The following is a 13,252-nucleotide window of genomic DNA, read 5'->3' on the forward strand; positions in this document are numbered from 1 at the left end:
GAGCTCTGCTTAAATGCATGTCGAAATAGACATGAAAATGCCTATGGTAAAACTTTGGTTATCTGGAAATCAGCTTTCTGTCATTTTCAAGCATCCAAAAGAGTTCTGAGCCCAAAACTGCGAGAAAGAAAAGCAAGTGCCTTAGATAGTCACGAAGGAAGTTTTAAGCATTGTTGACAATTCCTGAGAAGATTTAAAGTGCCAAAAGTACTGTGAATAGTCGGTTCCTCCAGAAATTGAAGGAGTGTGTTGATTAAACTGGCAGTGTCTGGTTATAAATAGATCAGCGTTTTTTGAGAAGAACGCCGAAAAGCACCAGTGAAAGGATTTTTTTTTTTGTCTTTTTGTCTTTTTTGCTATTTCTTGGGCCGCTCCCGCGGCATATGGAGGTTCCCAGGCTAGGGGTCGAATCGGAGCTGTAGCCACCGGCCTACACCACAGCCACAGCAACGGGGGATCCGAGCCGCCTCTGCGACCTACACCACAGCTCACGGCAACGCCGGATCGTTAACCCACTGAGCAAGGGCAGGGACCGAACCCGCAACCTCATGGTTCCTAGTCGGACCCGTCAACCACTGCGCCACGACGGGAACTCCGGTGAAAGGATCTTGAGACGCATTGAAGGCAGAGTGGAGTATGGTGGTAGTTACAGTGAGCAAGACTGAAAGTGCCTAGTGCACTGACTCTTGAGAACCGTGATGGAGAGCCAGCAGATACGGTGCTTCTTTGTTGGGGAGAGATGGACCAGTGCCATAGGAACACTTTTAAGTGCAAAATGTTTTGAAGCTATGGACAGAGGAACCCTCTCCTTTGAATGCAAGTGATGGCTGTTATCAAAAAATTTCTACAAGGAGAAACTAGAACCCTGTGTATCACTGGTGTAAAACAGTGCAGCCACTGTGGAAAACAGTTTTGTGGTTCGCCAAAAAGTTAAACATACAGAGTTCCAGTTGCGGCTCAGTGGATTTAAAAGCCTGCCTGACACTGTCTCTGTGAGGATGTGGGTATGATCCCTGGCCTGCCTCAGTGGGTTAAGGATCTGGCATTGCCATAGGCCACAGTGTAGGTCGTAGATGCAGCTCAAATCCTGAGTTGCTGCGGCTGTGGTGTAATCAGCAGCTGAAACTCCGATTCAGCCCTGAACTTCCATATGCCACAGGTGTGGCTGTAAAAAGAAGAAGAAAAAAGAAAACAGTGATTTACAGGAAACTTGAAATCCTTTCTGGAAAGGAATGCTGGGCACTGGGTGGGAAAAAGACCTACTTTTCACTATATACTCATTGTAGGTTAGGCTTTTTAAAACCATAGTTATGTATTACCTATTTTGAAAAAATAATTTATTGTTGGATAATGCAAGAACTAATAAAATTATTAATTTTATCCTGTTTAGGAAAACAGGAATATACACATTTGTTTAAGACTTGCTGGAGCTCTCTGTGGCTCAGAGGATTAAGGATCCAGTGTTGTCATTGCAGCAGCTCAGGCTCAGGTTACTACTTTGGCATGGGTTCGATCCCTAGCCTAGGAACTTCCGCATGCCTTGGGTACAGCCAGAAAAGGAGAAAAAAAAAAAAAAAAAAAGGCTCCCTGCAGAGGTGTTGAGTCAGGTTTGAGCTCTGAAAATAATTAGACTACTGATAGACAATTGGACTCCTCTATGAATCCACTTGTAATAGGGGCTGTTCTGCTGTTCACTCTCCACCCATCACCTCTGCAAATACCACTTTACAGTATTAGGAGAATCACATCAGAGAATAGATGTTCAAATATCTGAAAAACTGCAAAGTGGATTTTGCTTTACAGTTTCAAAAAGTGATAGCTATACGTGCTTATCTGGAGCTACAGCATCTGAGCCTTAATACACATCGAAATGGGAGATACTTCCATGGCTTGTTATGGGGTGCTGGCAGGGGAAGATGAAAACCGGGAGCTTTGATAGAGTTGGAAACTCTTATGAATGGAGGGTTCAAGATTTTAGTTTTTTATTTGTAAAATATTGTCTATGTTCTAGTGCCTTAACAGGCATGTTAGGTTGAATGCTGCAGCTAGGTTTACCAGCCGGGCTACAGAGGTCTTCCTCCCTCTATCCCTCTATAGTTTCCATATATAGCACGTATGTTATTGCTTCCTTTTTCCCTTTGTCACGTTAATTAACTGTTGTTTAACCTTTCTATCTAGGTTAAATTAATAATAGGAAGGAAGGGCTTTTGGTGCATGTGAAAGGCAGCAAAGGATATTGCTCCACACAGGTTTCTAGTCTCTTGTAGAGGAGGTTGTAGACACAGCTGGTAACATCGTGGCCTTTCTTGCCTCTCTGTTTGAGACTCTGATAACTCCAACCAGTATCAGCACTCTGAGCGGGTTGCACATACAGACATTTCTGACTCTGCTCCTTGTTCCAGGAGGTCCAGTCCACCTAAGTGAACAGAAGAACAAATACAGGAATCAAGCAAAATGAAGTTAAGATTGTCTTTAGGTGTTCAGTTTGAGGAGGTATATAGCCATGATTGCTTAAAAACCACAGTTCAGAGAGTTCCCGTTGTGGCTCAGTGGTAACGAATCTGAGTGGTATCTATGAGGACGTGGGTTTGATCCCTGGCCTTGGTCAGTGGGTTAAGGATCTGGCGTTGTTGTGAGCTGTGGCGGTGAGCTGCAGTGTAGGTTGCAGATGAGGCTCAGATCCTGAGTTGCTGTGGCTTTCGCCGGCAGCTGCAGCTCTGATTCGACCCCTAGCCCAGGAATTTACATATGCTGAGGGTGCAGCCCTAAAAAGACCAAAAACAACAACAAAACCCCAAAAAACCCCACAGTTCATTCATTTAATTGAGAATTGTTTTCCTCCTCCATTTTCTGATATCAGAGTCAAACCTTTTGTACTGATTTTCTTCCTTTTTCCCCTTCCATTTCATTTTTTTTTCTGGGTTACCTTTTAATTTTTGCATCTCTTTCCCCCCAAATTAAAATGAGACACTTGGAGTTCCCGTTGTGGCGCAGTGGTTGATGGGTCCGACTAGGAACCATGAGGTTGCGGGTTCGGTCCCTGCCCTTGCTCAGTGGGTTGAGGATCCGGCGTTGCCATGAGCTATGGTATAGGTTGCAGACGCGGCTCAGATCCCGCGTTGCTGTGGCTCTGGCGTAGGCCGGGGGCTACAGCTCTGATTCGACCCCTAACCTGGGAACCTTCATATGCCACGGGAGCGGCCCAAAGAAATAGCAAAAAGACAAAAAAAAAGACACTTGTGTATTTTTTTCAGAAGAAATATTTGTTTGAAAGACCCTGAAGTCTGTGAAATTGCCCCCCCCATGGGAAGTTTATATTTTATAAGAAAAGGATAATGTCATTTTAGATTATAAAAATTATTCCCATTCCCTTTGGAACATAAGACAAGCTTTTTTGTTGTTGTTGTCTTCTTAGGGCTGCACCCGCAACATATGGAAGTTCCCAGACTAGGGGTTGAATTGGAGCTGTAGCTACTGGCTTACACCACAGCCACAGCAACTGGGGATCTGAGCCATGTTTGTGGCCCACACCACAGCTCATGGCAATGCCACATCTTCAACCCACTGAGCGAGTTCAGGGATTGAACCTGCATCCTCATGGATACTAATCAGGTTCGTTAACCGCTGAGCCATGATGGGAACTCCAAGACAAACTTTTTAAAACTAAATTTCCAGCAAAGATTCCATATAAGCAGGTTTTGAGCCAAAAGCATTGACAATAACTGCTTTAATCTACTGCCCAAGTTTGTTTGTTTTTTGGGGGGTACACCCACAGCATGTGGAAGTTCCTGGGCCAGGGCTCAAACCTGTGTCACAGCTGTAACCAGAGCCACAGCAGTGACAACACCGATCCTTAACCCACTGAACCACCAGGGAACTCCTGCCTAAGGTTTTAAAGGATAGCATTTCCAAATCTTCAGGACACACACATCTACTTTTTAAATTTTCAGTTGGGGGAAGGGTATAGGTATTTAAAATTTTCTTCTGTTGTAATTTCTAAAACATTTTCTATCTTAATAAAAGTGTGTTTAGTAGTATGTAGTAGAATAAATACATTGGTCTAGTAATCAGATTCTGGTCGTAGTCTTCCTGTTATCAAGTCATTGAACCCTTTCTGTACTGGTTTCCCAACTGAAATGGATGGGTGAGCTTCTGAGGTTTACTTACACAAATTTAATCATTCCAGGTTTTATTGGCATTTTTCTGACGCTGATAAAAGACTAAAATTGGAATTCCCGTCATGGCTCAGTGGTTAATCTGACTAGGAACCATGAGGTTGCGGGTTCGATCCCTGGGTTAAGGATCCGGCGTTGCCGTGAGCTGTGGTGTAGGTCACAGACACAGCTCAGATCCCGTGTTGCTGTGGCTGTGGTGTAGGCCAGTGGCTCCAGCTCCGATTAGACCCCTAGCCTGGGAACCTCCATATGCTGTGGGTGTGGCCCTAGAAAAGGCAAAAAGACAAAAAAAAAGACTAAAATAAACTTTGCTTATAGTACTATTCATATAAAAATATAATTTATTTCAATATAAAATACGTTAGGCTTGAATTCTCAAGAGATTTAGTCAGTGGATGACTAAAACAGCCTTTTTATGAGATGGTCTCATGTAGAAATCTGTTTCAAAATACATTCTCTGGCAACTTACAACTACAAAACCAGGATCTCATTTTAAGTGAGATTAATAATTGTAAGAAATTTGTCATTAGCTTACATCCTGTTTCTATTCAGATGTTTTTAAATAGTAACTCAGCACTATTTAGGAGTTGACTTTTTCTGTTACGGCTTTCATTGCTTTAGTCACTCTCCCTTGACTAAGTTCCTTTTCCTGAGAATAAAGGATTGAGCTCATACCTTTGCATACCGATCTAGAGAGTATTTTAAGCTTGGCATGTTCAAACCTGGCTGACTTGATTAATATGTGGACAGACTAGCACATTAGAACATTTTTTAAGTTCCAAGCCACAATTGTGCTTTAAATGAACATGGACATGTATACAATTAATACTTAAGCCTTGAATAGCACAGACATTCAAAGTGCCTGTTGCCCTGGGTGACTGCTTTTCAGCGAGGCTCCTGCTTGCCCTGCACATTTCTTCCAGTGCTTTAAGCTGAGCCAAGAGCAGAGTCAAGAGAGGGTTTGGTCCTTTTGCGCTCTGCTACTCTCTGTTTTTGGCAGAGAAAAAGGCTGCTGTTTTACTTCTTAAACTCCCACCATATGGAAAGTTTCTATAAATACACCTTGGATTTATGATTGGACTTCTATATTTGTAACTTCTATGATTTATGACTAAAGCCAGTATAAAGACATTTAAACATACATACTACATACAAAGTTGTGGCATACTTTCAGTGAGAAAGCTCACCAGCCGCAATATCTAATGATCAGTTCATTTAATGTCTCCTGTCTTTGTTGGCGTGGATGAGGTCCCTTTTTTTTTTTTTTGGCTGCACCCATAGCATGTGGAAGTTCTCAGGCCGGAGATTAAACCTGAGCCAAAGCAGTGGTAATGCTGGATCCTTAACTGCTAGGCCACTGGGGAGCTCCCACTTTGACTTTTTTTGTGCATGAATTGTTGGTATAATTATGTAGCAGACATATTCATGAAAATATAAAAATGCATTAGATTTTTGACAAGCTGAATTATTTAAAGGTACTGAATGAGCTGACTTTTTAGAAGAGTCCTATCATTATTCTGTTTATAGATTTGAATCAGTCGGGTCAACAAGTGCATAATGGGCACCTGTTATGTGCCAGACACTGTGCTAGTCTTGGGGGATATAGAGTTGTATAAAAGATGTTTCCTGTTTGGACAAGTAAGAGGGAAAAAAAGAAGCCTGGGGACAGTACAGTGTTTTAACCATTCTAATGGAGAAGGAGACAAATGCCATGGGAGTGTGGCAGAGAGGACAGCAGACCAACTCTGAAGAATTGGAAAAGGTTATAGAAAAATAGTTCAGTTGAATCTTAATGATAAAAAATTATTTATTACAGTGGCTATATTTTATTGAGTGCTCCTGTATACCAGGATTAATTAATAACCTACCAGGGAAAGGGAGGGGCATTTAAGGCAGTTGGAAAAGTAGTGGAGCTGTCAAAGATTGTGTCCTAGAAGTTTGAAGTTTGGTATAGCTACTGGATATGAGGAGATCATTGGCCAAGGCAAAGGCTAGTAGGACTGAATGGGATCCGATTATGGAGGACTTCAGATAGAGTCTGCCTGAGCCTGCTACCAAATTTTTTTTTTTTTTGGTCGTTTTGCCTTTTCTAGGGCTGCCCCCGCGGCATATGGAAGTTCCTAGGCTAGGGGTCTAATTGGAGCTGTTGCTACTGGCCTACGCCACAGCTGCAGCAACACCGGATCTGGGCCGCGTCTGCACCACAGCTCACAGCAACGCCAGATCCTTAACCCACTGAACGAGGCCAGGGATTGAACCTGCAACCTCATGGTTCCTAGTCGGATTGGTTAACCACTGAGCCATGACGGGTGCTCCTCTCCTCTCTGGTTTTTGCTTTTGTTTTAAATTTTTGAAGGTCCAGCTTTAGGGCAAGTCTTTTCTGAAGCTTTCCTTTCCTTTTCCTAAAGGTTATTGATTTTTTTTCCCCTGAATGATTGCACAGAGTATATACCTCATCATAGGGCATTCCATTTGTTGAACCATTTCTTGCATTTAGTCTGATCTCCCCAGCTAGTTTCTCAACTCCTAAAGGGCAGAGAATGAATCCTGTTTATCACCTGGTATAGTGCTCAGCCACCATGGGGACTTAAGCGATACATAATGAGAAGATGACTATGAAGCATTTATAGGTATCAACCATTGAGAGAGTCCAGCTACGGTGGTTGAGATTGCCTACATTTATTGAAGAGGCATCTCTTAACACTAGTAACAGCAATTTTCAGAGGTATAGGTCAGTTGTCAATTTGGATATAAAATGAGTTAATAAGAGTACCTCGTAGAGTTGTTGTGAGGATTAAATTGATTAGTACATTTAAGCACTTAGAACAGTGCCTAGCATAGAGTAAGTGTTCAGTCAGTGTTATCTGTTATTTAACTTCACATATCTGGGCCTTTTTGCCGGTGAACGCTTCGCTACAGTTGTGGGCATGGAGAGAATAGAAAGCAGATAAGAAACAGCCTCTTACTTATGAAACCAAATACCCTTTAGGAACTGGAAGAACTGCTTATATTGCATGAACTCTTATTTTTCTGTTTGTGTTTTAGTGATCGAAGGGTATGGTTGGCATGGAATTGAATTTCATCTGTCTATGGGAATTGTAAACAAGGTAGGTCCCAGGTTTATTTACTCTTTCCTGCCTCCTTTTCTAAGGTGTTTGTTAGTATTTTCAGTTTTATTGGACTCGAGCAGATTTGATTATTGTTTAGGAAAACACTTACCATGGCCCTATGATGGTCTGTCACCATGGTTTTATCTAGTGTTGTGGACTACCTCTAGTGTCTTGTCAGAAGGTAGTGAATGCCAAGAAACAGCACAACTGATTTAAAATTTTGTTGGTCATAGACCAGAACCATGAATTCACACCCCCACACACACACTGTCCGGTCTAAGGTCCAGTCCTTAGAGGGCAGAAGTTCTTGTATTGGAGCCATTATGAAAACCGCCTTAGGGTAGTGGGAGATGACAGGCTAGCTAATTCTTCTGGTCACTAAAATTCAGTACTTTATGTGAATGGTAGACCAAATGCAATCTAAAGGCTTATCTTGACAGTAGCCAGGCCATCACTGACAGCTGTAAATTTTGTTACTGATGACAGAATCTGTCCATCTGTAACCACTGGAGTTTGATTTGACACAGCATGCTTATGTTCCTATCTTAAGCTCCAGAGCCTCAACAAAAGTATACCAGATATGACTTTGGCTCATATATCTGTCTTGTGTCAGATGTCCACAAAAAAGAGCTATAGATGGCAGCTTGACACAAACTCTGCAAACCTATTTCTGGCAGAACATTTCCTGTCAAAGTAGTGCTATTTTATGTAGTTTTGGTTTCCCATGGTCTTAGGTATGTAGGGACCCCATTGCTCATTGGTGCAGGGAACTTTGATCACTTCAGAATGAAGTTGGTAGCCAAAAAACCAAGTACGATCCTCCAACCAGGAATTCTGTGAATTTATGCATGGGGTTCTCTGGGTTGATGACAATCTTTGGACACATACTGCACCTGCACTTAGAACAGAATAGGTTCCTCGAGATTGGCTCTCAGTCACAAAGAATAGGAACCACTAATACATTGTTATAGGGAAAAGCAGTTGCGCTGCTTCCTGTAGCAGAGGCACGTGTGGTCCCTGGAATTGACACTGCTGCCTAGGAAGGGAGGTGGGGAGAGTAGATTAAAGTGTAACTTCTGCATCTCGGTCCCTTTGTCGTCATCTGGTGGCCCAAACTTTCAGAGTCTGACCTAGGTGTTCAGTTAGGAAATTATCTTTTTTCTATTTTCCTGCAATGAACAGGAACTATTTTATGGAATTACTGTAAGAATTAATGGAAAGGAAAAAAGGAACTAACATTTTTTGAATGCCTGCTAAAGATTGGTCATGGTACTGTAAACTTTCATAGTATGTTCTTTTACTGAAATATGTGAAGTTCATTGATAATATAATTTTTCAAGTCTAGGTGGATAATATTGTGAATACCACTATCCTGAACTATTTTGACCTTTTTTATAGCCACTTAGAGGACGTAGTATTTTATATTGTCATTACATACAATGTATGTTATTTCATTTGTGTCTGCTAGAACATTCTTTCATGGAGAAAGAAAATACCTACATGAGTTAATAAGAGTTCCTTGTTTTTATTTTCCGGGCTTGTTACTGATTTAGCCAAAGTCAGAGAGGAGACTAGCAGGTCTGAAATTAGAGACACCTGTGCCGTTTTGGGAAGTTGAGACTCTTGACCCAGGGTTTGCTGAAGTTAGTGCAGGAGAGGTCAGAGTAGGTTAGTTTTTCATAGCTCAAAGTAGATGTGAATTTTGGTTGTTTATTGGTGCACTTTTGCTTGGTCTCTGTAGTTACAAATGGGGTAAATAAAATACAGTACTGCTGATTTGGGAAACTTTTGCAAAAGTCCCTGAACCAATGCAAATTAATCTTCTCCAAAAATACCAAAAATTTCCCCAAGTGGATATTTTGACTGGCTGAGGGAATTGACTCTTGTCATTATGCTTTTAAAGAAATTACCTTACATTCTTTTTTTTTTTGTCTTTTTGTCTTTTTGCCATTTTCTTGGGCTGCTCCCGTCGCATATGGAGGTTCCCAGGCTAGGGGTCGAATCGGAGCTGTAGCCACCAGCCTATGCCAGAGCCATAGCAATGCAGGATCCGAGCCGCGTCTGCAACCTACACCACAGCTCACGGCAACGCCGGATCCTTAACCCACTGAGCAAGGCCAGGGATCGAACCCCCAACCTCATGGTTCCTAGCCGGATTGGTTAACCACTGAGCCACAAGGGGAACTCCTACCATACATTCTTTTAAAACAGTTGTAAATTTGATTTTCTCCTTATGAGTTTCTTGAAATTCTTCTCATAGGCGGTGCCATCTCCATGTCTTAGGCACATGCAGTAATGTGAGATTGGGATAAATTGTTACTCTCTTCTAGGGGATAGGAAATCAAATTGAAGTGTTCCTTCTTACTCTACATTTAAGGTTTCCAATTCTTTTTGTCTTTAAAAACTCTTATGATAGCAATTTTTAGTGGTCCTAGCCAGAGAGTTACCCAGAGACAAGATACTGTCCTTCATTGGGCTGAAATGAAAACATTAATATTTCTTAGTCTATGAAAAATTTCCTTTTTATTTTCCTGTCTGTGGAATGAATTACTGTATTTTTCCTCTTGGCTACTTCCTTTCTTTAGTCCGAGAAACCCTAAGAATATAATTTTCCCTCCTTGCTTTGGCGAACAAATACCACTTAAAAAAAAAGAACAGCTTTATCAAGGCATAATTTTTACATTGCAAAATTTGCCTGTTTGAAGTATATAATTTAATGATTTTTAGCTTTGCAGAGTTGTGTAAGCATTATCACATGGCAATGTTACTTTCCAGCACCCCAAAAAGAACTCTTGTAAGCACCACTTTTTTAACATCCTTTAAAGTCATCAAAAATTTTAAGTTCTGCACCAAATTTAATCTTCCTATCAAGTTTTCCAGCATTCTACCTATTGCATATCTTTTTTTCCTTCTCATTTCTTTATTAGTTTCTTATTGCACGTCAAACATATCACCCTTTCGTCGCTTTTATTCCATTTTTCCTCACAACTTTAAAGAAAGTGTAACCTTTCTGTAAAAGAAGGGCTTTAACTTACTCATTTTCCCCCTAAAATACCTCAGGCCTCTCAGTAAAACCTTCTCCTTTATTCTTGGTTTCCTGTTCACTTCATTTGTTATTTATTTATTTTATTTTTTTGTATTTTTAGGGCTGCACCTGCGACATATGGAGGTTCCCAGGCTAAGGGTCGAGCAAAGCTATAGCTGCCGGCCTACACCACAGCCACAGCAACACAGGATCCAAGCTTTGTGTGCGACCTACACCACAGTTAAAGGCAACGCTGGATCCCTAACCCACCGAGCAAGGCCGGGGATTGAACCCGCAGCCTCATGGTTACTAGTCAGATTCGTTTCCACTGCGACACAATGGGAACTCCTGTTATTTATTTTTAAAGGAAGTCGTATATCTTTATTTTTTTTTTTGTATATAGAGATATTTGCCAATTTGGAGAATTCTGGTCAATAATAAGGGTTCAGGTGACTAGTAGATAAGGTGTAAATGAATATTCTAGTATACCTGAGCTTTAAAAGTTTTATTTTTTAAATTTTTTAATTTTTTTTGTCTTTTTGCTATTTCTTTGGGCCGCTCCTACGGCATATGGAGGTTCCCAAGCTAGGGGTCAAATCGGAGCTGTAGCCACCGGCCTACGCCAGAGCCACAGCAACGCGGGATCCGAGCCGCGTCTGCAACCTACGCCACAGCTCATGGCAACGCCGGATCGTTAACCCACTGAGCAAGGGCAGGGACCGAACCCGCAACCTCATGGTTCCTAGTCGGATTCGTTAACCACTGCGCCACGACGGGAACTCCTAAAAGTTTTATTGATTTATTGGTTATCTACAGTTGACCCTTAAACGGTGTGGATTTGAACTGCATGGGTTCACATCTATGCAGATTTTTTTCCAGTAAATATGTGCACTACTATGCGATCTGCAATTGGTCAAATCCTTGCTTGTGAAACTGCAGGTAAGGGCTGACTGTGGAACTTGAACACCTGCAGATTTTAGTGTCTGTGGCAGGTTCTGGAACAAGTTCCTTGTACATACTGAGGCATGACTGTATTTCATCATGACAAATTATCCTACAACTCAGTAGCTTAAAAAAACAATAAATGTTATTACATACAATTTCTGTGGCTCAAGAATCTGGGAGTATTTAATTAAGTGACTCTGGCTCTTGAGGTTGCACTCATAACGTCTGCGTCTGCAGGGCTTTGGTCATCTGAAGGCTTGACTGGGGCTGGAGGGTGCACTTCCAAGATGGCTCACTCACATGGCTGTTGTTAGGAGGCCTCACTTCCTTAGCAGATGGATTTCTCCAGAGGAACGTGTGGCACAACATGGCAGCTGGCTTCCCTCTGGAGCAACTAAGCTGAGAGAGTAAGGAGGAAGCCACAATACCTTTTTTTTTTTTTTTTTTTGCTATTTGTTTTTTAGGGCTAACTCACAGTATATGAAAACTCCCAGGCTAGGGGTTCAATCAGGGCTGCAGCTGCTGGCCTACACCACAGCCATGGCAACACGGGATCTGAGCCGTGTCTGCAACCTACACCATAGCTCATGGCAAAGCCATATCCCTGACCCACTTAGCAAGACCAGGGATCAAACCCTCATCCTCATGGATACTAGTCAGATTTGGTTTTGCTGTGCCGCAGTGGAAACTCCCACAATACCTTTTATGACCTCATCTCAGAAGTCACGTATTGTCACTTCTTTTTTTTTTTAAATCATATCTGTAGCAAGTGGAAGTTACCTGGCCAGGGATTGAACCTGAGCCACAGCAGTGACAACACTGAGTCCTTAATCACTAGGCCACCAGGAACTTCCCTCATATTGTCACTTCTGTTACATTCTGTTTATTACAAGAGTCACCAAGTACAGCCCACACTCAAGGGGAGGGGAATTAGTCTCTGCCTTTTGCATGGAGGAGTGTTAAAGAATTTGTGGGTATATTTTAAAGCTACCACACTTGGTGTTTGAATGACTTTGCACCTCTGAGAGTTCCATAGCTGCTGGCTTTGTGTTTTATTTCTGGTAGAGTTTAGTTTTTGTTTTACTGTTCGTGCATATGTCTAGGTCATGCCTTAATTTCATTTTGGTAATGGAAGCTTTAACATTATAGTAATGTAATTTAAATAAAATATGTTCTTTAAAGCTTGAATGAACCTTCTCCCCTAATTCAGGGCAAGCCATTTAGAGGATGAGAGTGTATAGTATAGTTTATTGGTCGGTTTTAAAGTTGGAGAAATTTCCTGGTACTGGACGCCTCTGCATTTCCCTTGTCAGGTCAGTAAAGAGTCGTCCATACTTGCTGTTGTCACTTCCACGTTTCTATTCGCTTTTTAGCCCTTTGCATTTGTTCACTGCATGTGGGTGCCCACCTGAAGGGGTGGGGATGGGGCTGAAATACAGCCTGAGTCCTATTTATTGATCTGTGTGCCCACCCGAAGAAGGTGCCCTTGGAGTTCCCAGGTGGCCCAGCAGGGTAAGGATCTGGTGTTGTCCCTGCTGTGGCTCAGGTTTGATCCCTGGCTGCAGAATTTCCACATGCTGTGGGTATGGGCAAAAAAAAAAAGGCCCTTTTTTTTTAGCTGCCCTGTGGCATATGGAGTTCACTGGTCCAGGATCAGATCTGAGCTGCATTTGCAACCTACGCTGCATCTACGGCAGTGCCGGATCCTTTAATCCCTTGCGCCATGCTGGGGATTGAACCTGTGTCTTAGCATGACCCCTGTGTCCGGGTGCTGCAGAGGCCCCACTAATCATGTTGAGAAGGCGCTTTTTAAAAATTTGCGTTTAGGTACCCTGTGGTCTCACTGAAGTCACTGGTCACTATTTTTTTCATCTTGCCAGATCAGTGAATACTTCTTTCTTTATATTAATTGGTTCATCAGCTATTTTTTTGAGTACTTTCTATGTGCCAGGCATTGTGCTAGGGTAGGACTCCTCTGAGGCATTTGACACTGTTGG

General features: G+C 42.1%; 1 protein-coding gene across 1 annotated transcript in view; it reads left to right on the forward strand.

The window, feature by feature from the left end:
• Window positions 1-13,252, forward strand: part of MRTFA (myocardin related transcription factor A) — a 198,584-nt gene that overhangs the window by 29,151 nt on the left and 156,181 nt on the right. The window contains exon 2 of the mRNA XM_047786180.1: window positions 7,221-7,282. Coding sequence (XP_047642136.1) covers window positions 7,265-7,282 — 18 coding nt within the window. The 5' untranslated portion in view covers window positions 7,221-7,264. The remainder of the gene's footprint in view (window positions 1-7,220; window positions 7,283-13,252) is intronic.

This window comes from Phacochoerus africanus, chromosome 7 (assembly GCF_016906955.1).
Source record: "Phacochoerus africanus isolate WHEZ1 chromosome 7, ROS_Pafr_v1, whole genome shotgun sequence".
In the NCBI taxonomy this organism is placed as follows: Eukaryota; Metazoa; Chordata; class Mammalia; order Artiodactyla; family Suidae; genus Phacochoerus; species Phacochoerus africanus.